The sequence below is a fragment of the Mobula hypostoma genome, chromosome 26, assembly GCF_963921235.1.
Source record: "Mobula hypostoma chromosome 26, sMobHyp1.1, whole genome shotgun sequence".
In the NCBI taxonomy this organism is placed as follows: domain Eukaryota; kingdom Metazoa; phylum Chordata; class Chondrichthyes; order Myliobatiformes; family Myliobatidae; genus Mobula; species Mobula hypostoma.
Genome location: NC_086122.1, coordinates 29,414,867 through 29,441,894, shown reverse-complemented (window position 1 = coordinate 29,441,894; position 27,028 = coordinate 29,414,867). Strand labels below are relative to the sequence as shown.

General features: G+C 37.7%; 1 protein-coding gene across 5 annotated transcripts in view; it reads right to left on the bottom strand.

Moving 5' to 3' along the window:
• Positions 1-819: 819 nt before the first annotated feature.
• Positions 820-27,028, bottom strand: part of srrm1 (serine/arginine repetitive matrix 1) — a 47,355-nt gene continuing 21,146 nt past the window's right edge. Inside the window, exons 3-16 of one of the 5 annotated variants that reach the window (XM_063033905.1) lie at positions 25,908-26,020; positions 23,423-23,638; positions 21,572-21,760; positions 21,358-21,483; positions 19,037-19,302; positions 18,112-18,189; positions 15,593-15,679; positions 14,596-14,746; positions 13,114-13,155; positions 10,387-10,476; positions 6,781-7,164; positions 6,099-6,297; positions 5,356-5,559; positions 820-4,291 (exon numbers count right to left, since the gene is read on the bottom strand). In XM_063033905.1, the coding sequence (XP_062889975.1) occupies positions 4,190-4,291; positions 5,356-5,559; positions 6,099-6,297; positions 6,781-7,164; positions 10,387-10,476; positions 13,114-13,155; positions 14,596-14,746; positions 15,593-15,679; positions 18,112-18,189; positions 19,037-19,302; positions 21,358-21,483; positions 21,572-21,760; positions 23,423-23,638; positions 25,908-26,020 (2,247 nt within the window). In that variant the 3' untranslated portion in view covers positions 820-4,189. The remainder of the gene's footprint in view (positions 4,292-5,355; positions 5,560-6,098; positions 6,298-6,780; positions 7,165-10,386; positions 10,477-13,113; positions 13,156-14,595; positions 14,747-15,592; positions 15,680-18,111; positions 18,190-19,036; positions 19,303-21,357; positions 21,484-21,571; positions 21,761-23,422; positions 23,639-25,907; positions 26,021-27,028) is intronic. The other 4 variants (XM_063033903.1, XM_063033906.1, XM_063033902.1 and 1 more) reach the window with 4 other exon arrangements.

Genomic DNA, 27,028 nt, shown 5'->3' with positions numbered 1-27,028 from the left:
TAACCACATGTTTTAACAGTGGTGTACAGAAGAGCATCTCTGAATGCACGTCACATTGAAACTTAAAGTTGGACTACAGCAACAGAAGACCACCTCGGGTTTCACTCCTCAGCTGAGTGTAAATTGTAGAGAACCAAGAACTGCAACTTGGAATACTCCCCTAACTGCATTCTACCAGCCAGATCCACTTATGCTGACAACTCATACTGAGACACTTCCCCTAACACCATGAACTCTAACCTCAAAACCCAGCCTTTTCTGTGGCACTTTGTCAAATGGTGTCAGAACAAGCCCCATTCATAAAACTGGAAAATAACTGATAGATACTTCAGCCATTGCTCTTTGCCATCACGACAACATTTTTGACATTCAAAAACAATTAAACATAGTTTGAAACTATTCAAAGGTAAGGGAAAAATTATTTAGACAACTCATAAATCTACAATAATACATGGTTTGGTCCTTTGAAACTATCAAAGTAAATGTGAAAATTGTCCGTGTGCCAAGTGCAAACTAGCAGATTGTTTAACCAGATTCCCTCAGCATGTTGCTGATTAGCTACAAGTTCAGGCTCCATTCGACAACTCTTCAGAATGCTACCACAGTTCCGTCTTCAAGTCAAAGAAAAGTCTCCAGAAAGTCTGGGTCAATGTGGAAAATAAATTCAGGATCATGGTTCTGGTGTCCAAAGTGAATGGCTCATTTTGAGTTTTGTTTCTCTGAGACACAGGGCTCTTTCTATAATGTGGTGATTTTGGCAGCAAAGAATAATGTAAGAAGTGATGGCCCAACAACACTTTCTTTTACAATGTATTTAATAAAATTAAAACAACTTTTTCAGAGAAATAACTATTATCTGAATCTTAATTGCCTCCCACAGATCACTAAAAGTAATGAAGAAACTGAGTTTATTTCTCACTTAAAATATGAACAATTAAAAATAATATTCTTTACAATGTAGTACCACCATGAGCTACTTTTCAACTTTAAACCAACCACTATTTACTTATTGAAATATAGAGCACAATAGGCCCTTCTGGCCATTTGAGCTGCACTGCCCAACAACCCCAAATGTACAATGAGCAATTAACCTACTGACCCTAGGTCTTTGGACTGTGGGAGGAAACTGGAGCACCGAAGGAGACCCACAAGGTCACGGGAAGAACATACAAATTCCTTACAGTGGCAGGAATTGGAACCGAGATGCTGGTACTGTAAAGCGGTGAGCTAAGCATTATGATACCACGCCGCCCATTTCTAATCTACCTGCTCAAATGCATATTAATATTTTTGACACAAAATACATTAGAGCACCTAGGCAATCATCTTTCCCATTACCACCAAGATTACAAGTCCGTTTGTGGGACTTCACTCTGGCAAACTACCAGCTACCCTTGATTACAAGCATTGATATATGGAAACAATGTGTTTGTTTATTAAACACACATTAAGTATATGGATGTGAAAGCATCTATAGAAATATCTCTTCTTTCTTATCTGCGTTGTTTATAGTGTTTGAATGCATAAACAAATGTAACTTCTAGTCTGCAGTTTTTTTTAAATTCAGTGTAAGGAACTGGCAAAATCTGGTCTATGCCTTGTGTTCATAAAGCTACATTGCTAATTTGGCAATAAATCACATGGTGCAGGGGAGGAGGCTAACAGGGTAGCATGGTTAATATGGGGTTCAGTTCCTGTAAGGAGTTTGTATGTTCTCTCTGTAACCGTGCGTGTTTCCTCCCACATTCCAAAGACCTGTAGTTAGGGTTAGGAGTTGTGGGCACGCTATGTGTTGACATAAAAGGGCACACGACTAATTTACAAATTAACATGGAGAATCACAATTAACCACTGATGGGCAATTTCAATATCTTCCTTCTGAAATTGCTGCTAGTAATTTGCACACCAGAAGCACCCTATAACAACTTGATAATGACCTAGTGGATCTAATTCTCCTCAGGATCACTCCCCTGCTGTCCTTTGGGATCCTTTATGCATGGGAGAGGGACAGGGAGATTTGGGGTTTCTACATTTTTTTCTGTCATTCTTTAGGGTTTTTCCTGTTTCAAGGATGTCTGCAGAGAGTAAGAATTTCAGATTGTATATTATATACATTCTCTGATAGTAAATGTAACCATTGAACCAGTGACACGCAGAACCTCAGTTTAATACATCACCTTTGAAAAGATATGTCACCTCCCTCAGTACAGCACAGCCCAGACTTTTAGGTCAAAGTTTCTGGAGAACAGATTAAATCTATACCTCTGACTTATCCCTTTACGACAGCAACCACCAAGTCCTTTATGGTAATTAGTTAACCAATTTTGGTAATTTAGCACTTAAGATTTCAAAATTTTGCCCCCATTTTCTTGAAATATAAAGGGTTGAAAAGTAACATATGAAGAGTTATGGTGTAGAATAGAAATGGGGGTCTCAGTGGCACAGCTGTTAGTGCGACACTATTGCAGGGCAGGTTGTCAGAGTTCAATTCTGACGCCACCCGTCAGGAGCCTGTACATCCTCCCCATGGAATCTGCAGATTTCTCCTGGTGCTCCAGCTTGCTCCCACAATCCAAAGACGTACCTGTTAGGTTAATTGGTCATTGTAAATTGTCCGGTGATTAAGATAGGGTCGAATCAGGAGTGTTGCTGGGCAGTGTGGTCCAAAGGGCTGGAAGAGTCTGTTCGGTGCTGTGTCACTAAATAAATAACTCATCCATGCCAATTGTAATGCCCAGCAACACTAATCAGATTTGCCTGTATTAGGCCCATATCCTTTTACTCTTTTCTGACCCATGTATCTGCCCAAATGCCCTGGAAACTTTGTACGGGGGAAAACCTCTATAGATATTAAGGCTTTCACATACTCAGGACTAATTTCTTTTGCTGTAAACAATTTTGGCCAAAATAGTAATAGCACAATTTATCATAAAAAGTGTGTGCTTCATTTGATGAAAACTACAACTTTGCAAGAAAACAAAGCCTGGAAGAAAATTGAATTTAGAAATTTAATTTCCATTTATTACTCCAGCTTTTTACAGCTTTATAATTCAACGTTTATAAAAAAAAACAAAACCCTTTGAGTCAAAAGATGACAAATTCAAAATAGTCATTACAGATTTGTTAAGCTCCCACAAAAGAACAGCATCTAAACAAGTTTTTACTTTCAGAACAACCTTAACAGTAGAAGACACGAACAGCTTGGATGAAACCAACCTGTTACACAAAGCAAAGTACAATCCAAAGCTACTGTCAGCCAGGAAACTTGAATTCTTCAGATCCTGGCAGTACCATCCTCTTCCTATTAACAATTTTTTATTTTTAAAAAGAGACTTCCAGTGTTCTAGATACAGCACATTTTCACGTGAAGCTCTTTGTGAAGAATATTGTGGACAATCAAACAGCTCAAGTAAAACTCAAACTCTGCAAAAACTACACAACAGATCGTATTAGTGGATTAAACACAAAGGACTTGTACACTTACATAAACGATGTGACAAAATACCATTACATAATGATAGCCATGACAAGAACTGCAAAATAATTTTTAAAATGTAACCTTTTCAGAGCTCAGCTGCAAAAACATAAATTTAGTCAATTCAGCATAAATCTAGCTGAATTACCCTAAATTCACTGAATTTATTCTATTTAAAAAGTGACTTTATCAAATCAAATGCACATAATGGACTTATTAGTCTTAAGCAGACCACTTAGAAAGGAGATAGAAGATCTTGAGCCACAAACTTCCCTAAGTCTCTGCTCCCAAGTCTATGTTCTGTTGGCAGAAACCATGATTTGTTGTTAATGGTGGAAATAAAACACTACACTTCAAAAAGCTGTGCCAGATGCTAAAGAATAAATCTCACGTAAGTGCAGCAAATTGCAGCTCTTAGATTAAAATGAGCAACAAATTGAGACGAAAGACTTTCCAAATTATATTACGCTTAAAGAAAGATACAGCTGTGAAAAATCAGAGCTGAAGAATTTTGTTCTGTGATAAAACACAAAATCATTATGACTGACCTTTATGAAATATTCTAGTATTGGTAAGAGGCAGTGTCAGTGTTCATGAATGGTATGGCGGACGCCTTAATGCACTGGAGTCATTATAGCAGCCAATTTTAAAATGTACAAAGCCCTTGTGCCTAATCCATTCAGTCTCCTTAAGTTAGTTTACTTCAGTACTGTTTCATGATGGCGGTGAAGCTTGAGCTTTTCTCATTGACCGCAGAGCTTTCTCTCGGAGATGCTTTTCTAAATCATCTAGGTTTTCTTCCTCACTTTCTGATTCCTGTAAAAATCAATTAATGATTTCATCATGAGGAATTACTTTACAATGTTACTTTTGACAGAGAAAATATATTCAGCTTCCAGGCTCAAAGGTTTAATTTAAATAGAATGAGATTTTATAATAACAGGTACAGATGAAGTTATTTCGAATAACAATATTTAGATACAGTTATACATCAAGGAAATAAGATTTTAGCCTACTGAGTTTATACTGCCCTTAAGCATCCATCTATAGCACTCCTACACTGATTCCATTTTATTCTTCCCACTCTTCCATCTACTGCTCCCATATTCTACCATCTATAATAGAGACCAATTAATGTATCAATCCACATATCATTGCGATGTGAAAGAAAATCGGGGGAAATCCTGTGCAGTCACAGTTAAGAATATGCAAATACCACCCAAAAGTATGGGGGACAGGACAGAAAATGAGTCAGTGTCACTCCAGAGATATATCTATAAATATACTTCCCAAATGAGTTCTAATGAGCTGAGCTGAAATATGCCTTTTGATTTTGTGTTTTAGTCTGTGTTTTCATGTTTTTTTTTGTTGCGGTTTGTGCAATTTTTTGCATGGGAGGGGGTGGGAAGGGTTTAACGTTTTCGTTTGAACGGGTTGGTTCCAGGGTTCTTGTTTCGTGACTGTGGGAGGACGAATCTGACAGTTGCACGCTGCATACACACTTTGATAATAAATGTACTTTAAACTTTTGAATCATTCACACCCAACAAAATTAATCAGACTCACTTCTAGCCAACTTTACAAAGTTCCCCTTGCCCCTCTTATTTGCAATTCGAGTATTGGAATTTTACAAACATTAATCAGTCGTTACTATTAAATTTAATCCACATTAAAGGCATCAATCAATGCTCTTCAAGCCACTGGTTACCAAAGAACAGCAACCAGACAAGCAATAAAGTTAAAAATGTGTACAAATCAATAAGGGTATCCATTGCTGGTGTACAATTATGAAGTCTATCGCAATTATGGGCAGAGAAATTAGAGTACTGTATTTTCATCAATGATTTTAACCTTTAGATGATTCAATGATTCAAGCACACCTTTGTGGGTTCTGAAACTTCTGGTTGAGGTGATTTTACTGGAGCTTCAACTGGTTCAACTTTTCCTTCTTCAACTGTTGTTGCTGGTGCGACTGCAGCCTTTTCTTTCTTATGTTTCTTGTGTTTCTTGTGTTTTTTGTCCTTTTTGTGTTTCTTGTCCTTCTTCTTTTTCTTTTTCTTCCCTCCGGCTTCTTGGTCAGAAATCTTGAAGACAAAAGGCAGCATTATTTCAAGAAGCTAGGTGCGAAACCTCCGCACTTACAAATAATGAAAACAAAGCTTCTGAACAGTACTAGTGTGTGTGTGTGTGTGTGTGTGTGTGTGTGTGTGTGTGTATATGTATATTTTCTCTATTTAAAAGGTAAAGTTGAGGAGCTTGTTTCATTAATGAGAATCGTTTTTTTCCATTTCTAGATCACTGTTTATAAAACCTTATGTTCCGCCTCTAGAGGCTCTGTTAAGGTTTGTATGGAGTTCACTTTGTACACACATTGCTTCCTGTTCGTAAGCTGTTCAACATCATTTCCTGCCCAGGTTAATTTGGATTTCAACTTGAAGCAAATGCGGTAGAAAGACATCCACTCTTTATTTCCCCTTGAAACAACAATATCTTTTCATAAAGTTTTCTCATTAAAAACCCTGAAGAAAGCTTCTGCTTGGGTGATTTTGGTAAGTTGTTCAACTCCCTGCTTAGCTTTGTACACAATTCACTGCAAAAGCAGAATATTGAGATATAGTATCACCTTGAGAGGAGATGGACTAATTGAAGCACTCTTTGGCTTTTTAACTGGAGGTGGTGGAAGAAGAGGTGTTGGTGATCTACTGGCAGACTGCGATCTGGAGACTGAAGCCATTGGCCGCTTCTTGGGAGCAGGCTCAGGGGATCGAGATATGGATCTGGATGATGTAGCCCTTCGCACAACTTGTAGATTTGGTGAGATCCTGAGAAATTCACAAAAAATATAGAATCTATTTAATTGTATCCACGACAACAATTATTCTGCTAATGAACGAGCTTGTGATTGAAACTCAAAAAATATTACAAAGCAACATTTGTAAAATGGTCTAACTATTAGAATCAATAGCAAATAAGATATGAAATGAATTGGATCAATGTGCAGATGAAGAAACAACATATTATGAGAGAAAATAGTGAGGTTGCTACTAAAGTTGAAGAATACCAGCAACTAAAATACACACAAGTAAACTAACTTTGCTTCAATTTATGTATGAGGAAGATACTACAAAGAAATTTTCTAATTGTAAGTAACTTAGTGAAAATGAAACTAGAAATAACACAAACTATCAAAGTGAGAATGTACACTCCCTTTAAAAATTTCATCAAAATTAGAAAGACAATAGATAAAATTCAAATACTTTCATAATGAAAACACTGTATTAATATTTAATGCATAACATCCTTACTTTTTAGGTTTCTTCGGTTCTGGGGTGCGTGAAACTCGCCGGATAGGCCTATTACTGGGGGATGGGGACATATGACGTCGCTGTGGTGGTGGTGACATTGATACCCTTCGTGCTGGTGGAGGACTAATGGATCCACGCATTGGCCTAGGCCGTGGAGATGGTGAATGCCGTTTGTGTGGTGGTGAGCGAACATCTCTGTTGGACCTGCTTGGTGGGGATCCTCTCCTGCGCCGAGAAGAGGGAGAGGGAGAACTACGACGCTTTGGTGCTGGAGACGGAGACGCCCGTCTCCGAGGTGGTGGTGAAGGACTATACCTCCTCTGAATTGCAGGGGAATAGCGCCTTGGTGAGGCTGAACGTCTACGTGGTGGTGGTGATGGTGATCTAAAAGCAAATTGTAGATAAAAATCAAATTAGTAAGTGTTTGCAGCAGCTACATTCATGTGGTTCTAATTATTCAATTTATTTTAACAGTCCATTCTGTTAAGTACAAACCTTTGATTCCATTAAGAGTGCATCAAAATAAGAATGCTTGGCTATAGAAATGAAAAAATAATTCAAGACATAACATGAATACTATGTTAAAGGTATACTGGAGTGAAATCTAAGCAGCTGAACTGTCAACAAGGATCTAGAGTTTAAATTGGAAAGATAACAGCTCTAATCGTTTATTAGACACGATGCATCAGAATACACAAAACAAAAAAGATTGAAATTTAGACTACATTAATCCTGTTGCAAAGAAAACACCAACCAAGATTCTTAGTGGAGAGCAATTAATGACCACATAACATGTGAGAAAGGCAGAAACACAGAAAAAGGCAGATACACTGGGTGAAGGGGACTTGAAGGAGCAGAAAATGCTATTAGAACAAAAGTACCACTAAAACAAAGTACCTCAACAAAGATGTACTCAGAAATCAAAACAATATGTTAGTTCTCTAATGCACCGCAAACCTTCTAAAAACGTTATTAGGGTTCTGTACAAGTAAACCTAAAAGCTCCCCAGATCCCTATATTTTTTTCAGTGCTGTATAGCAATGTGTTTTTGTTGCTAGGCATTTTCCAAATTTCAAGAGACTGAATAAACTCAAAGTGGGATTATAAATTTCAGATAAGCTAATACTGCAAAATCTAGTTACAAATAACCCCAAACAGGAGGAATTCTACAGATGCTGGAAATTCAAGCAACACACATCAAAGTTGCTGGTGAACGCAGCAGGCCAGGCAGCATCTCTAGGAAGAGGTACAGTCGACGTTTCAGGCCGAGACCCTTCGTCACCAGCAACTTTGATGTGTGTTACAAATAACCCCATTTGTTTTGAAAGCAAAAGGAAACTTGAAAAGCAGGATGGTAAACACAGGACTGAAACTGTTACGTTTGAGTGTACACAGTGTACGATACAAGGTAGATGAGTAGGTAGTGTAGCTAGAAATCAGCAGGTATGTTGTGGACAATAGTTGTGGCTGGAAGAAGATCGCAGCTGAGTCCTGAACATCAAGGATACACATCCTATGGAAAAGACAAGCAGTGAGCAGAGCAGGTGGCATGGCTCTGTTGGTTTAACAAAAAGAAATCAGATCCTAAGCAAGAAGTGAATCCTTGCAGATGTTGAATCCTTCTGGGTAGAGTTTAGAAACCGAAAGAGTAAAAAGACCCCAATGGAGATTATATACAGGTCTCCAAAGAGTCCCCATAACCATAACCATTAGATATAAGAGCAGAATTAAGCCACTTGGCTCATCGAGTCTGCTCCACCATTGGTTCATGGCTTATTTATTTCCCCCTTCAACCCCATTTTTCTGTTTTGGGTATCTATCACCTTCTGCTCGAAATATAACTCAATGACTTGCTTCCACAGCTATCTCTGACAATGACTTTGACAAATTCACCACCCTCTGGCTAAAGAAATTCCCGTCTCGTCTCTGTTCCAAACAGACGCTCTATTCTGAGGCTGCCCCTCTGTCCTAGACTTTTCTTACTATTGGATCTGACCTCTGCAGGTCCACTGAATATGCCTTTCAATCCAGGACTTGGGTACAAACTACAACTGGGGAAAAAAGGCAAGAAAGAAAGGCAATGTTACAGATCGTGAAGGCATTAATGATCTTTCAAGAATGACTGGAGTCAGTAATGGATCCAGAGCACCATAAAATTGCAAATGTCACCCTACTTTTATTAGACAGGAGGGAGACAAAAGACAGGAAATTATAGGCCAGGCATTAGTGGTTGGTAAGATTTTAGATCCCATTTTTAAAAACGTTTTGGGGTACTTGGAAACATACGCTAAAATAGGTCAAAGCCACATAGCTTCTTTAAGAGGAGATCTTGCCTGATAAATCTCTTGGAATTCTTTGAGGAAGTAACAGGCAGGATAACAAAGGAGAATCAGTGGATATTGTCTACTTGGATTTTCAGTTGGCCTTTGACAATATGGCATACATGAGATTGCTAAACAAGACAGGTATTACTGTACTGATACTAACTTGGATAGAAGATAGTATCTGACCGTCAAAAGGCAGAGATTAGGAATAATGGTGTATTGTGAGCAGTTTTTGGCCCCAAATCCAGGATTTGCTGGCATTGGAGTCCAGAGATTTAGGAGAATAATCCCAGGAATGGAAGGGTTAACATATGAGGAGGCGGATCTCATTGAAACCTACCAAATATTGTAAGGCCTGGCAATTGAATGTGAAGACGTTTCCAGTAGTGGGAGAGAATCTTGGATCAGAGGGCACAGCCTTCAAATAAAAGGACATTCCTTTAGAACAGATATGAGGAGGAATTTCTTTACCCGGGGGAGGGTGGGGGGGAGATCTGTGGAATTCACAACCACAGATGGCTGTGTAGGTCAAATTTTTGGGTATATTTAAAAGTGTGGATTGATTGATAGATTCTTGATTTGTATGTGTATTGAAGGTTACGGAGAGAAGGTAGGAGGATGCAATTGAGAGGGATAATAAATCAGCCATGATCGAATATTTGGAGCAGACTCAATGGGCCAAATGGCCCAAAATCTGCCCCTACGTCTTATGAACATGGTGCATTTGATTATTGACTTCTATTGCATTGCAAAATTGCCACGTAACTTAAATCAACATTGCTCTGCACTGACAAATCACAAACTACAAGCCATACAATCCAACGGCAATGATTATAGCAAATTTTGAGTGGACACACTGTTTACAAAATGTTGAACTCAAGGCTCAATGAAAGTACAAGTTTGCTTTTTATTGGTACTTTGAAAAAATAAATTACAGTAGCTTAATTTCTACCATTAATTTAAAAAGCACTGCATGATCTGACAAGAAAGACCATTTCCTGCACTGTAAGAAATTTTATGGAAACCATGCAATGCTAAAACTCTCATGATTTAACTACATTTACGACTATTTCAGTCGTAGCATAAATTTTATAATGTTTTTCACGTCTGAATAAACTTAAATTTGATCTGTCAACAAAATTGCAAGATCCATGCAGAATTAACATCCATATATATGTAGGACTGTCAAAGAATAAAAACCACATGCATCATAACTAAAGTTTATTTGTTTTATCACCTCATCCACATGCCCCCCAGTTAATGCAACAGGACATTTACTAACCTGCGTCTTAGTGGAGATGGTGATCTACGCCTCCTAGGGGGAGTTGGAGTACGCCTGCGTCTTGGCGGTGGTGATGGGCTTCTCCTCCTCCTATATATCATACATCAGCATGTGAACACTCACAAAGGAAGCAGTGCAAACTAAAGTTATAGATCCCCTCACCTGTCCCCATTAAAAACCCACATCAAAGCATAAAACTGTTCTAGCTAAAGCAAATGAACTAATTCCTTTAGAAATTATGGCAAGAATAACTTTTTGAAAATGATATCTGTTTCCTCTTATACAATAGCCACTAAATGATTTTCTGTATACTTCAATTATCAAATATAATCCAAGTTCCAGCACATTTTTTCAGGTATTTTCAAATAAGAGAATGAGCACTAAATTTAATGCTATTTGTTTTTAAATGCGTATAACAGAACACACAAAAAGATTTAGGCATGATTCAAATTTGGAGGCAACAAAAGCCCTAATATGTACAAATTGTAACTAGAAATAGAAATTTTGGCATAGCATTTGGATAATTAATAACTATAATCAGGTTAAATTAAATTCTTGGTTGCCCATGTTCACAGAGATGCTACCATTAGCCTCAGTGTATTTAGGGAAGGAAGTTCTTAAGGATCATCTGTTTATCAATAACTTGTACAATCAGATTTAATGCCCATCAATTCAGGGGGCCAATTCTACTCAAGGAATTTTACATAAAAAATCCAAAGACTCCATGGATAGAAAAAATATTAAGAATTTTGCCTTTAAAAATGCATAAATTAGATGCAAATATTTTGGAAGGAAATTGTACAAAGATACAAGCATAAAATCTGATTATTTAAAGAATATTCAAAAGTGCCCTGCAAATATCTCTAATGCAAATAAAAAAAAGTTTCATGTGCATTTCTTTAAAAGTTCAAGGTTGAGTCTTTTGTATACTCAAAGTGTTACAGATCAGTTTTTAGTAATTATACAAAAATGTGATGAATTTTGTTTTAAACATTGTTTTAAAATAATGCAATTTTCTCAGCTGAGCAAAATCAATTGTCCTTAATATTTTTAGATCATGTTGAGACTCAGTAAAAGCCACAGAATACAGAATATCATTACTGACATGGTGTTATTTTACTCATTAATTATAATTCATGGGTTATGCATTGCTCACACCAAATAAAGCTGTCTGACACCACTATAAGATTCCAAATACAGTGAAAACCACTTGCTTTCTGTCGAATTTGTTGACTAAGCACCTTTTCATGCAAAAATAGAAAAAACTGAAATCATACCACTGGTCATGCCAACTTGTTCTGCTGAATGCTTCTACCATTTTCTGTTTAAGTTTTGGACTTCCAGCATGGTTTTTTTTGTTCACTAGGTTTCCTTCAGAATGTTTCCCATTGCACCCTAAACTATTTCAATATGCCTGAATTGCACAGTAACGATCTATTCCACTAAATGAAATTATTCATATTCAAGAATGAAAAAATCTCACTGGTTACAGGCACACTATGTTCTCAGGATGAACTTCTCTACCTAATGAACAACTACATGCAGCAATATTATCACATTACTTCTTTTATAACTAGAGATCCTGGACAAGCAGAGTTGAAAACATTGTTCCTTCTGTTGGCGCTACAATCTTAAGAGGCCCTCCGTTGGTCAAGGTTGACCATAGATGCTGAGTTCCAGATATCTACGTGACATGGAAACCAGGGTAGGACAATATGGAGAACCTGCTGTTGCCCATGCAGCAGACTTCCTGTCTCCAAGCAGCTGCTGAATCCAAAGGAACAAGTGACCGAAACAGTTTAGCACTAGCGGCATCGCAGGAGTTGCCCGTCAGCATCAAACTCAACTAGGACTACCTTAGGGAGGCCAGCTCTGGATTTTTCCTTGGGGGTTTACTCCTGAAGCCTTTCCCATGAGTGGAAAAAGCCGCAAGACAGTAGAGGTTTGAGATTTAATAGAGATGTCAAAATGGCTGGTGAGCTCCAACTGTCCAAAGTGACTGGTTTTAAGGCACCACCAATGCATCTTTGCCCCTCTTCCAGCAGTAAACACAGTTCCATTAGGCTAAGCAGCTAAGCCACACATTACGGCCAAGTGCTGGACTTGGTTGTTAGAGGCTATTTGAGATGCAGGCCACTGGAGTATTTAATAGGTAGTGGGAACATATCCCCACCACCTCCCCCAGATATGACAACCTTACCAAACCTACAATCTTAATTTCAAATAGATCACATCTAATTCTAACTACCCAAATTAACATTTTTACGCCATGCTTGTAATACACTCTGGAGTTCCAATCCTGAGCAATAGCCTTTTGTACTAGACTTCTAACCCTAAATGCCAAACACAACAAAATTGGTACAAGTGGGTTCCACTGTATTTATCCATTCCTAAGTATTTGCAGAATTAATCAAAAACAAATTAATCAAAAATTTGAATTAGTACTTAAAATGTATGTTTAAAGATTCTATTTGCAAAATTTAATGAAAATCAATTTCAAGCATTGGTCCACAAAATTGACTGCTCTTCATATCCAGTTCAATTAGTTTAGTGCAAGAATTACTTTAGCATCTCTTACAAACTGGATTTAACACAATCTTCTCATTTAATCTCATATACAATGCAGACCTTTGACTAATTAGTAGTTGGGTTGGGGTTACTAATTAAAGGAACCTTAAGCAAACTAAAATTTTCAGTGATCAGACAGCAACTCATTTTCAAACCAACCTTCTCGCCACTGGGAAGTGCCACCTCTTTCCAAGCGGCATCCTGATAGCAAGAGAAAACAAAACCAAGCTGTGTTTTTCACAGATTAGCCTCTAATGGAAGCATCTTAAACCAATATTTTATACAGACAGTACCACTCTGGTAAATTGAGATTTTAATTTATAACTACAATGCAAGTTTTACAATTATATCCCACACTTCCATCGTTTAGAATATAGACCTTGATGAGTAACCAGGAAGAGCAGCAGCATAATTTATTGCCCCCACAGCCCTGGCAGGGAACTGATCCAAATTTGGGAATTTCCAATCTAGCACTCATTTAAAACAGCATCACCAATTAGTAAAATAAAACTGCTGCACTCTTGGCTTTTGGCTTTAAACAACATCCGAGTACTAACTTAAATTTTTCTAATGAATTATCTAAAGGATACCAGTACTTGAAAAGAGGATCTTCCCATTCGCAATGACACATTTTTTCATTTTATATTTAAGTTTTGTGAAGGAACAAGTCAAATTTATAGAACTCATTTAATGCAACTCCTCTGATACTTGAAGTTTTAAAACTATCAATGTACCAGAGGGAACAAGACCCACTTTCAAAATAATCTTGTCCACTTCTCCTGAAATGGCTGACTTCTATCATTTAAAATTTGGGAAATCCTCTCATAGGTTATAAAAAAACACGAGATTTGGGAGATACTGCTGTATAGCTTGGACAAGTTTCACTAGTGCATTTTGTGGATGATACACATTCCAATCATGACAGATTGCAGGTGGAGCATGGAAAGGGGGTGCAGAGAGAGTAGTTATTCTGGTGAATGTGGCACTGATAAAGCTACTTGCTTTGTTCTGGAAGATGCCATGGGTTGCCTTGAAAGAGACTGCTCTATCCTGGATGCGGAGTTTCTAACGGGATCTTACAGTTGAACTCTGCCAAGCAAATGGACGGCATTCCAACCTGCTTCTCACTTGTGCCTTATAGATGTGTCAGGACAGCACTTGCCACAGGTTACACAAACTCTTGTCTGTTCTAACAGTCAAGGTATTTATGTGGTTGGTCTAATCCAAAGCTTCTAATCAAAGGTGACTGGCAGGTTGTCATGCACTCTCTTGTTAGAGATGGTCACTCTTGGGCAGAAATATGAAGTCCTGCTTGCTGCACTAAGGCAAAGAATGTTTTTTTTAAATATAAAGAGTTTCAAATAAAACTGAAGAGTGTGCAATCATCTTTTGACCCTACGCTGGAAGGAAGATCAGCCCTAAGCAACTCATGTAGCAATATCCTGGGACTAGGATCACCAACCTCCAAAAAACGTAAACCATATATTAATCAAGGCATGGTGGTGAGGCAGACACCTTAAAGAGAGAATAGATTTCAGGTCAGGATGGTGTCTTCTAAAATTTAAATTCACATTTTTTTCAGAATACTGAATCTAAAAGTTACATAATAAAAGCTCTACACAACAGGTATTTGCACATTACCTTGGTGAAAAGTCCTTGTGCCTCTTTCGCATTGCAGGGGAAGGAGACATACTCCGTGACAATGAGCGATGGCGTCTTCTTCGAACTTCCCCATTCTTTGCATTTGAACGTTTTGGTGCTTCATCTTCAGATGAGGAGGAAGATCCAGACTCTATGTAAGACAATATTAACCTAATTAAACCAGTTAGCACAGCAAAGATCAGATATTTAAACTCATCAAACAAAACCACTAATGCAAATGTAAAGTTAGTTGTTAACCATATTTTTAGAAAGTATCTTCCTCTGGAAAAACAACTGTCCACGGAATATGGTTTCATTTCCATAGCTATTCAACATTTCAATTTCATTTCCTGCTACCTCCACTAAAAATAAACATTAATACACTAAGCAATGTCACTTTTAATGATATACACCTCATAGAAAACAGCCTTGATTTTACTGATTAGCCTCAAATGTGAGTAATACCATTTTACAATATAAAGCATGGGTTTCAAAACCATTCACAGAAGCTTTTCTCTTGTCAGCTAGGCAAACACGTCAGAATTTGGTCGCTCATAAACAATACACGAGTTTGAAGAACAATATATACCTTTAGAGCTTGGGGTTTTCGTTCCCCAGTTTCAGCCAATTAAAAAGGCAACAAAAGTAAAAGTGGAAATTTGCTTATTGATAACAGTCAGCAGTATAAAAGTGGTGATAAAGGGTTAACAGCAGAAATGCAGATCTCTCAGAATGAATGAAACTATAGGTAATCAATGGAAGCTAGTAGAGCTCATTTTGAATAAATTGAGCAAACATTCTAAAGGATCTGCCTCCCACAATTCCAATCAAATGATTAAAAGGTATTAATGACAGATAGTAGTAAACCTTCATTGATATCATAGTGAATCAATACACAAGTACACCCACTCTCACACTACTTAAATCTTCTAACATATTATACTTGTAAGAGGGGTATCACATTGAATACTGAATGTAAAAATCTAACATATCCTACCAGAAGTGGTCTGCTGGTTCTGTTTGCGATACTGGCGCCGCTGCTGCACTGACTCCACTCCTGCAGCCTTGCCGCCTTTATCATCTTCTGCAACAATACAAAAATTAATAATGGCTTTCAAAGTGCCAATCATTATTGCTCTCACCTATTACATACACTTTCAACTTGACAGAATGGTTATTTTAGCTCCTGAGCCAGAAGGGTTCTCCTAATGCATTCCAGAACCAGAGAAAACAGATCTCACGCAGCTTTCAGAAAAAAAGAGCAGCTTTATTGATAATCTTTAAAAAAGAAAGCACATCTTTCTTACCTATCCAGTCTGATTTGGGTCCTACAGTCATGTGGTTGGCTTTAACTGCCTTCTCAAGTGGGCTATTAAACTAATCCTCCCCCCCTCACCCTCAACAGAAAGGAGCAAAACAATAAAAATGACCAGGAAAAAAAAACTGAAAACCTCATGAAGCGATATGTTTGGTCAAGCAGCATCAGTGTAGGCAAAAGCAGAGTCAACATCTCTGGTTAAGATGTTGATGTCAGGACTGAGAATGTAGAAGGAAGACAGCTGATATAAAGAGGGGCAAGGAAGGGCTGGTAGATGCTGTTGAGCGAGGTGAGGTGGGGCCTGGGAGCAGGGAGTAATGAGAGAGGTTAGTAGGTAGGTGAAAATATACATGGAAATAAAATTGGGCAGAATTGTTTCCACCTATCACCCACGAGCCTCTATCTCAATACCCCTACCTCAAATAGTTCCTCCTGTCCATCATCGCCTACCTCCAACTGGTTGCAACTATCGTTTACCTGTCCCTGCCTCACCCACCATCACCCCACTCCCCCCGACCTCTTTAGACCATTGGAACTATTTGAGTTAGGGATATTGAGACTTACTGATTATCAAGAAACTGTTAAGAGCTCCGTTCATTAAAAGGTGTGGTGTCAGTTACATAGCTGGGAAACATGCTGTTTGGCCCATGCCTGTCAGTGGGGATGCACTCATTATTAATCCCACCTTCCAACACACGGTCCATATCCTTCTACACAAGACAACATCCAAGCAGCGATGCTGAAGACCTGAGCACAAGAATTGCAGCACCTCAATCAAGCTGGTCCAGTACAGCCACAACACCCAATTGCCCAAGTTTGGTCTCTCAACAAAAAGGAGAAAGCCAGTCCTAATAATTATTGCCCCATCAGTATACCCTTAGTCAGCTGCAATTTGATGAAAGGTGATGGGAAGCAGCAATTACTCATCAAGAAAAGAGATCACCAGTGCTCAGTTTGGCTTCCACTCAGATCACCCAGCTGCTTATCTAATAAACATGAACAAAAGAATTGTACTCCAGCTGTGAGGTGAGAATGCCTTCCCTGAATATCAATAAAACGAGGGTGCTATTAATGTTTGTGGAGGGTAAAAGCCAGGAGGGAACTTAAAATATAGGGATGAGTATTAAATAATTGAGACTTATTGAAGAGAAATCAAGGCAAGAACAAGAACACAAAATAGAATGCAAGCTACCTGATCCACCTTGAATGCCCAGGAACAGAGTGAAAATGTAGTAATGACTTTTTTTTTTGAAGATGCACTACAGCAATTGAATATTCTCCAACACCAAGTTGAAATTAGTATTAGAATTCTAATCACCAGAGGAAGTAACAAAGCTCAAAATTACATTCTAACTGGTTGCATTACTTTCTGGTTATGGAGGGGCCACTGTACAGGATTGGAAAAGGCTGTACAAAATTGTAAACTCAGCCAGCTCCATCATGGGCACTAACCTCCGCAACGCCTGGGACACCTTCAAAGAGCCATGCCTCAAAAAGGCAGCATCCAACATTAGGGGCCCCCATCACCCAGGACATGCCCTCATCTCATTGCTACCATCAAGGAGGCAGTACAGGAGTTTGAAGACACATACACAATATTTGTGAAACAGCCTTTCCCCCCTCCAGAAATCAATCAGATTTCCAAACACACACGCACGCACGCACACACACACACACTTCACAGTGTGGGCACGTGGCCAAGTGGTTAAGGCACTGGATTGGCGACCAGAAGGACGTGAGTTCGAGCCCCAGCTGACGCAAAGTGTTGTGTTCTTGAGCAAGGCACTTAATCTCACATCGCTCTGCGACGACACTGGTGCCAAGCTGTATGGGTCCTAATGCCCTTCCCTTGGACAACATTGGTGTCCTGGAGAGGGGAGACTTGCAGCATGGGCAACTGCTGGTCTTCCATATAACCTTGCCCAGGCCTGCGCCCTGGAGAGTGAAGACTTTCCAGGCGCAGATCCATGGTCTCGCAAGACTAACGGATGCCTTAAATAGACTTCACATTGAAATCAGTTGCTTTAATGCGTTGCAATGCATTGCTGCCGCGAAACAGCAATTTCACAACACATGCCAGTGACATTAAACCTGATTCCGGTATAATGTTCCTTGGCAGAAGGCAACAGATAACATTTTGGTTCTCGGCTTTCACATTTAAAGATTGTGGTATTTATGCAAGGTATCGCAAAACTAACCTGAATCTGAAGGCTCTGATCTTCTTGGTTTAGGAGGAGATACAGATTCATGCTTCACACTACCCTTCCGTTTTGGTGCTGTAAGAAAACAATTTAAAGAATATAATTAACAAGTATATTTGTTAGGTTAGGTTTCAGATTTTCGTTTTTCCTTTTTTCTATAGTTTTACCTTTCTTTACATTTGTTTATGTTTACATAATCACTTGTCTTTAAACTTTCAGTAATTAAAGGCACATTTGGCGCTGCTGTAGTTTTTGTCTGTAGAACTTTGCATAAGTTCCCCAACAATCCTTTATCTAAACCATTTAGACTGTGTTGCAGTACAAAGGGAGAGCACAAAGACAAGTTCCTTTGTTATTTTTTTACTTGCTGTTACAAGCTTGACCTACATTATGATGAATATCTAATAAAATGGCTGTAGCAATAAGGTTTGTGGCTCATTCTTGATTTCTGAAGACATCACTTCCAGATCCATCACATTTAAGGAGCACTGATTAATCCACCTTTTTTCTCCTCCTATTCATTTAACCAGTGATACACAGCATTTCCTGGCCACCACAGAAATACAGCAGATGCTTACAGTTCTCTGTTAAACTTTGCTAGGGGTTATTATGCAGAACCCCCATGGAACCATATCTAATTTTTTTTGCTATTAAAAGAACCAATAGTAGAAAATTTCATTATCATTATTCCTAGCTCTTAAGAATACTACCAGTGAAACTTTTCTGTGACAGTGCAAAATTAGCAACAGTGAACACATTAGCTGTAAGAAATTATTTTGACCAATTGACAAAGTAGGATCAAGAGAACTAGCCTATTCAATCAGTTAAAGTAACCTTCCACAAAAATGAGCTCTTCACTGAAGGATAAGTACAGAAACATTCTAATCAACATTACCTGTATATTTACTTCAATGAAACTTACCTGGCCGAGCAGGAGAAACTGAAGTATAACCTTTCCTTGAACGATTCGCATGTGGAGAGGACAAACGTGTTCCTTTATGAGCTGGACTTGTCACAGTCACAGGTGATCTATGCCGTCTCCTGGGAGGAGTAGCAGGAGATGGGGAAGATCGTCGAGGTTTGCGGGGAGGACTGGGTGATATACGTTTTGTCTTCTTTGGAGGTGACCTTGATCTGGAAGAGGAAGAGGAACTACTGCCCGAGGAAGAAACTGAGGGAGATCGACGCCTATGGGAATCAAGTTGAAATACGCTGTAAAATTGTATTTTAAATGCCACTCTCTACCCACTCCATTACTGAAAAGCAGCAAGATATCAAGTTAACTCCCATAGCTGTTTAGAAATAAAATAGATGGATCAATGAAATCATGAAAAATTTACACAAAAACTCAATAAAATGGACAGTTATTAGCTAAAATATGAAGATTTAGATTATTTATAAGTGGCTTTCTTAATAACATGAACTTAAAAGCATTCCTTAAGGAAAAAAATTACTGCCAAGATTTCCTTTTCTTTAGAAGTTCAAGGTCCTACAGAAATGTTTCTTTAAAAACACTGAACGAACTTCAAGCTTGAATGTATTTGTGCCAAACCTTTCCAAAACATTCAGATTTCTTAAGGATCCAGCACTTTTTCTGTACAATTTTTGGCTGCAAACTTCAAAACCTCAGCTAATCACTGATATTTCTTCTGCAAAGCAACACTGCACCAATCCCATATTTCACATACATTGAATTGAAAGCTGAGTCAATTTTGATTTTGTTCAAACACTGGTCACTTGGAAATTAAGTATTTAAGTAGAAAAAAAAGTGTACGGCTACTTTAGCAGAAGTTAAAACTGGTTTGCAGAATGTTAACTCTAAAAAGTGTATTACACACTGAACAGCTTTTTTTATGATGAAATAATTTGGTATTTTAGAATCAGGATAATGAAAACTAAGATGGATCTAGGAACTGTGAATGAGACAAAAGATAAAATATGCAAACTTATACATACCATTTATAGGCTATTTTTAAACTAAACTGGTGACTTTACAGGGAAGGGCCACAGAATATTTAATAAGTTTCTACCCAAGTTTTGGAACCGGGATTTTGTGATTCTGTACATGTACTGTACCTATATTCCGTGCTCTTAGATACATGGATTTAGTTTGGACTGATTTCCTTTCTGTCAGTTATTATAGATAAGTCCTGTACAGATGTCTCCTGTTTTGTTATTGTGCATTTCAAAATGACAATTTTTTGCATTTTTGTCAACAGGACAGTACTTAAACGGAAAAGCTACAAATGCATTGCTCATCAAGATGTAATCTTCCCCCTCAGGTAGTAATAAAGATTTATTTTTAAAATTAAAATGTTTAGTTTCCCTGTTAATACAATTAATGCAATTTGTTTAATGAAATATTGATCTGATAAAGTAGCTAAAATAAAGACAAGGAAAATCATATTACCTCCGAGTATTAAATCTATAACTTGACATCTTCCAAAAGCAAAAATCAAGATGCCAGAACTCTGTGTCAAGCAGCATCTGTACGGGCAAAGAAATATTGCCTCCACAGATACCGTCTGACTTGTGGAATTCTTAGTAGCTTGTTTTTTTTTTGCTCTAGGTCAAAACATCTACAGTCTCCTTTATCTCAAACCATCTTCAAAACATAGACTTGATAGGTAATCACACACCAAGAGCTATCTTCTCTGAACTAGGAGTAATTATAGGGACAAAATCTTGCTGCTTGCTGGAGTTCTGTTCTAATTGAACTACTAGCATTCAGCCCTTTATACACCAGACTTCCATACAAACACAGATGAACATGCAAGAGTGAGACTTCCTACGGAATAAATGAGCATTGTTTGGAATCGCCACTCAACTCCAAGCCAAAGTTAGACCTGGCATAGAATCTCAATAAGGCTGAACATTAGGAAATTATAGAGAAGGGTACATCCTTTTTAATTTGTTTAGATTTAGCTTATTACTTCCAAGTTTATATTTTAAATAACTTTTAGCCTTTTGATTATTTTAAAGTGTTTCTGAATGCCATATAATTAAAAACTTCTAATCCTTCACAGCTTTAATTGAAAGCTACGTTGAGCCCGAAGCATTACCTTTCAAACACAGTTAACAACCAATGAGTCATTACTATCTATCTCAAGGGAGCAGAACACCAATGCGTTCTGCTCTTCCATCCAGCTGCAGAAGCAAATGTTTGGATTACTCGCAGCAGAGCCAGATCCTGTAGAGTGCAGTCCATTATTTATAATTTTTCAGAAAAACCAAAAGGTATACCTTCTAATAGGTGATCTACTCCTTCTGTGTCTGGGAGGTGGAGGTGGGGGCAACCGCCTTGGTGGACTCCTCCTTCGAGGCAGAGACCTGCGCCTTGGACTAGACCGCCTTCGAGGTGAATAGGACCTGAAATTGCAAAATCTTGAATAGCAACTGGAGAAGATGGAAAGCAGTTTTAAAGATTAATAATGTTGAATAAAATGAAATAATTCACCTTGACCGGGACCGAGGGCGCCTCCTTGGCCGTGAATGAGAACGTGAACGGGACCTAGACTTTGATTTTGACCGTGAACGTGAGCGATGGCGGTTCTTTTCTTTTCTTTCCTTCTCTTTTTTAATAGGCTGTTCTAATAAAGTCTCTTTAACATCTGGTGTTGAGGGTTTGATTTCCTTCAGAATATCACTATAGATAAACAGAACATTATGTTAGATTTTTCTCCGAATTTAAGGATTGCAAATGATGACAGAATGTATAAACCGGAATGTGTCTCAATAATTTTCACTGCATTCAATAGGAAAAGCAGAGCAACCGAACAGCCACAATTTCATATAATGCAACATAATGATAACACATCCACTTGAAGCATCTACATCTTAAATCAAAATATTAGATACATGGGTTACGATGAAAGAAAAAAAATGGCTGGACTCACTTAGCACTTTAGTGCGAGGGTGTTTATTAGATACATCAAAAATCAAACTTACAAAACTTAGTGAAAACAGTGAAAAAAAGCCTAAATTTACAAAATACTATCTATAAGTAAACATAATAATAGTCTGCACTTATTCTTATCCAGTGTGAACTCCTCGCAGGCCCTCTCTCCCTTATTGAGCTACTTTTTTTAAAACACTAGGACATAGCATCTTTAATTACCAATAAAATTAATGTAAGACTACACATGAATTAGAACATGATGCACCACAGAAGGTAATCACAATCATACTATATCGATACTGTGTTTTTTGCTTTTTTTTTTGTCATTTGTGTGATTTGTTTTTTCTTGCACTTGGTGGGGGGGGGGTGTGATGCTTTTCTTTAAATGAGTTCCATGGTTTTCTTTGTTTCGTGACTGTCGGTGGGGAAGACGAATCTCGGGGTTGTATACTGCATATATACTTTGATAATAAATGTACCGAAATACAGAACTTCACAAATAGTATCTCTATTATTAGTTGACCCAGATGCAAACTGGCATGGGAACTAAGACATTAAATTTATGGCTGAGAGTTGAGTGGGAGGTAGCAATTTAACTTACAGGGCACAGCACTACCAGACACTGCAATAGTGTTGAGATGTGCTCCATTAATCTTTGTTGGCATCAGTTGCTGATGAACTAAATACCCAGAACAGATAGGGTTTTAAGCTAATTCAAAGATTCAGAAAAGAATAAATTTCAAAATGAATGTCAACTCTGTAATATTGTGTGGGTTAAAGCAGCATGGGTAAACTTCAGATTTAAACCTTTGTACAAGGTGACATGAACAATGCAAGTTAAACTAGAAGTATTTCATTTAAACGGGCAAAACATACCCAATGAAACAGATGAGGTAATAGCATGAGTTTTGACCTAAACAGAAAATTGACAACAGGGTGTCCATGGCTCAAATAAACTATGAGTAGTTATCAAGGAAGATTCATGGAGTTTACCTGGAAGTTCACCTGAAACTGAGCAAGGTGCCATGTGGCTAACTGATTAGAAAAGGTCAAGATCATGGAAGTCAAAGGAAAATGGCAAGCTAGATTTTTAAAAAATGGCAAGCTAGATTTTTAAAAAATGGCAAGCTAGATTTTAAAAAAATGGCAAGCTAGATTTTAAAAAAATGGCTTCATGGCAAAAACCAATGATCAACATTAACTTATAGTATCCAAAAGGCTGTTTGTAGTGATGTTCCATAAAATCAAGGCCTGGGATGTTTGCTTCACATCACATGCAGGATGATTTGATTTTAAGCTTGAATTTAATGGCTATTTCTGAAAACTGTACTCATACCATATCTCAGTGTAAACAAAGTATTGTATCATGTTCAATAAAATAAAGGAAGCCTTAAATAAAAAGTAGCTAACCTTGTTGAAGTCGCTTCTGGTGCAGGAGATTCTTTTCTTTCTTTAAGTGAGAGATCTGGCTCAGGTGACAGCTGCTCTGGCTTCTTGACTGTAGTTACCGGCGAAGCACTTCTACTCCCACTTCTAGTCCTGCGACGAGGAGACCTAGAAGGAGAACGTTTTCTCTCCCTTCTTGCTGGTGATCGCCTCCTAGGAGATGGAGATCTTGACTTACGTCTGTAAGAGTTAACAGAAATTTGTAAGTATTTTATTCCATTCCGGTCACCTCATTATAGGAAGGATATGGAAGCTTTAAAGAGGGTGCAGAGGAGATCTACCAGGATGCGAGATAGTGCTTTGTAACAAAGGAGGATAGTAGATAATTTTATAGTAGTTGTTTAAGATTATGAAAGGCACAAGTAGTGGACAGTAGCGCTTCTCTCCTATGACTGTAAGCAATACCTGAGACGATCAGTATGAGTGGAGAAAGGATAGGAGAGGAGTCAGAAGTATTCTTCTATATATAGAATGGTAAGTGCCTAGGATGCATTTGCAGGATTGGTGGTAGAGGCTGATACAGTAGGGACATTGAAGGGATTCTCAGGTTGACACAAGCATAGGAAAATTGGAGCATTATGGGCTTTGTCAGAGGGAAAGGTTAAATTGATTGTGGTCAACACATCACGTGGGTTAAAAGGCTTGTACTACTCGATGCTCTATGTTCTATAACTTTAAAGGCCAGCAATATTTACAAGAACAGCTGTTAACATGCTTCTGATGATGAAAACTCAGTAACTGTTGTGCTTGCCCATTCTAAAATAAATATCAGAGAAAAATGTCACACTGAATAAAAGATGCTACACCACCTGAAAAACTAATGTATAAATAATTTTCAATTCACTAGTTAATGATTCTTTTAAGGCATCAGCAAGTCTGAACACTCACACTAAAACTGCTGGCAATAATTTAAGATCCCTTGAAAACAGAAAAGCAATATATACAGTTTTCATGAAGGAACTTCAGAGTCCAAGTACTATAATACTGAAGCAATTTGGCACTAACCCAAGGATTTCATAAATGAGCCTTTTAAAAAGTGCTGACTACATTTATCATGCTCAATATGGAAATACCATATAAATAAAGCCAGTTGCTGCAAACCCGTAGTTCTTATTTTTTAAAAAGCATGCTGGAAGCGCTCAACATAACAGGATACGTCAATACTGAAACAGAATGACAGCTGACTGTTCAGAATTTCAGGAAATACTGCAAACATCCAGCATATATAGAAAAGACAAACAGAAGTCAGAGTTCAGTTCTGCCAAAGGGTCTCAGACATGAAACATTAACTCTGTTTCTCTTTCTACAGATGCTACCTGACCTGTAAAGTATTCTAAAATTTACTAGTTTTATATTTCAGATTTCTAGCCACCACACTCTTATTAAAATTTCTCTTAAGGTGATAACCCGGGTTTTGGCACAGTCAAAACTCAAGAGCAGCACTTAAAAAGGAATTTTTAAAAGAACTAGGAGTGAAAAGGGAAATAAACACACCTAATTCTTATCTACTCACTTGTCTGCAAACTTGAGTCAGCCACAATCTCATCCTAATTTTATTTGAACAAATTTAAAAACATGTACACAGAAAAAACAGTCACTTTCTGTATATTAGGATGCTTAGCTTTCTCAGTGCTTGTATCAGGTTATTGACTGCTGGGCACCGTGAGAATAAGAAATGCCTCAGTTAACATAGCTGAGCCTTATGATTCAAAACAAACGTTTCTAAGCATTTAATTAAAATAACTTAACTAATATAATTTCCTTTTAGTGAAGCGTTTTGAAATATTTATTAATGCATGTTGATGCTTTAAGAAAGTTGTATGACATACTTAAATGTGTACAGGATGCAAATGAAAGGCAACCATCATGTGAATTCTGTGCCCTTATTCCATGCGGATAATGAGGACTTAGTGTGGATATATGGGTAAAGACAGAGAATGCCGTCCAAAAACATTAAAGCGCAAGACAGGAAGTTAAATCACAGGAGAGAATCATATTAGACAGAAGAAATACGAAGAGCTAAGTAAGAGATTTATCAAAAATTTTACATTTTTGAAAACATTAAGCTATTTCCCAAAATTGTTAAAATTGGCAAGATTCTTGCAATATTTTCAAATAAAATTGTATGTTTCTAGCAAGAGCCAGCAACATTTATTTACATCCTAAATTTGGAATTGCTTAATACACACTGTACAGTACATAAATTAAGCAATCTTCTTATATTTGGATACATAAACAATATCAGCTTTGGGATGGTAAGAAGATAGGGAGAATACATTATCATAGTAAATGCAAATATTTAGCATGGTATAAACACTACAAAAACTGAAAGCAGCAGCTGACACTGTGCAAAGCTGCCTACGCATCACGTCTTTGGAAAACATGAACTTATCAAAAAATGTAAGCACTACACTAAAGCGTAAACAAATATGCACTGATTCTTAATAACCTCTTTGGACTTCTGGAGCGGTCCCTCTTTTCTCTGTTTTCTTTGTCTTCTTTATCCTTTTTATCCTTCTCTTCATCTTGCTTCTTCATGGTAGCCAACTTTTCCTGTTCAATCTGCAACAATTAATTTGTAGTTATAAAACAGCAACATTGTGTTTCCATAACAAATATTTCACAATGCAATTTCATCTATGGCCAAGAATTCCTAAAATTAAAGAGAGATACTTCTAACACTGTAAATGTCTGAACATTCTGGATGAATCTTGTATCCAAGACTGCAATCTTGGATTGCATGAAAATATGACCCAAATTCTTCACACTTTTCTCCCCACCCCCACTATTCAAAATCGAAAGTGTCATGAGTAATCAAAGTCATAAAAATTAAAGTAACACAGAATGCTGCTGATATAGAAAATTAAAACCCAACCCAAATGTGTCTCACTTGCAACCATCATACACTGTTTGCTACCCAACCCATGTCTAGCTCAGGTTGGACACCAAACAACCTACAATTACTGGGTCCATAAGAATCCCAAGGATGTTGACTACTAGAATTATTGCACCAAGCTATAGTTCATTCCAACAAGTTTAGTCGATTATTGATTTATCAGCATGGATCAGCTTCACGGTTCAAAGTAAATTTATTATTAAGAGTACAAGTTACCATATACAGTGGTGCTACAGTTTGCAAACCCTTTAAAATTTCCTCTATTTCTGCATAAATATGACCCACAATGTAATCAGAGCTTCACGCAAGTTCTAAAACTAGATAAGGAGAACCCAATTAAATAAATAACATAAAACATTATACTTGTTCATTTATTTATTGAGAAAAATGACCCAATATTACATGTATTTGTTGGAAGAAGTAGGTGAACCAGGACGGCTTGCCATCATTAATGGAACTATGAATTCTGATTTGTACCAGCAAATTCTATCAGTTCATTTAAAGGGGAAATTAAAGCAGGTGTTTCAATCAATGAGTTGACAATTAAGTGACAGTGCGGGAGGCTCTGCCCTATTTAAATAACAGCAACCTGGACCTTCACTATCAAAGTCTGATCTTCATCACACAGATTTTGGAAATGTGCCATGCCTTGATCAAATGAGATTTCTGAGAAC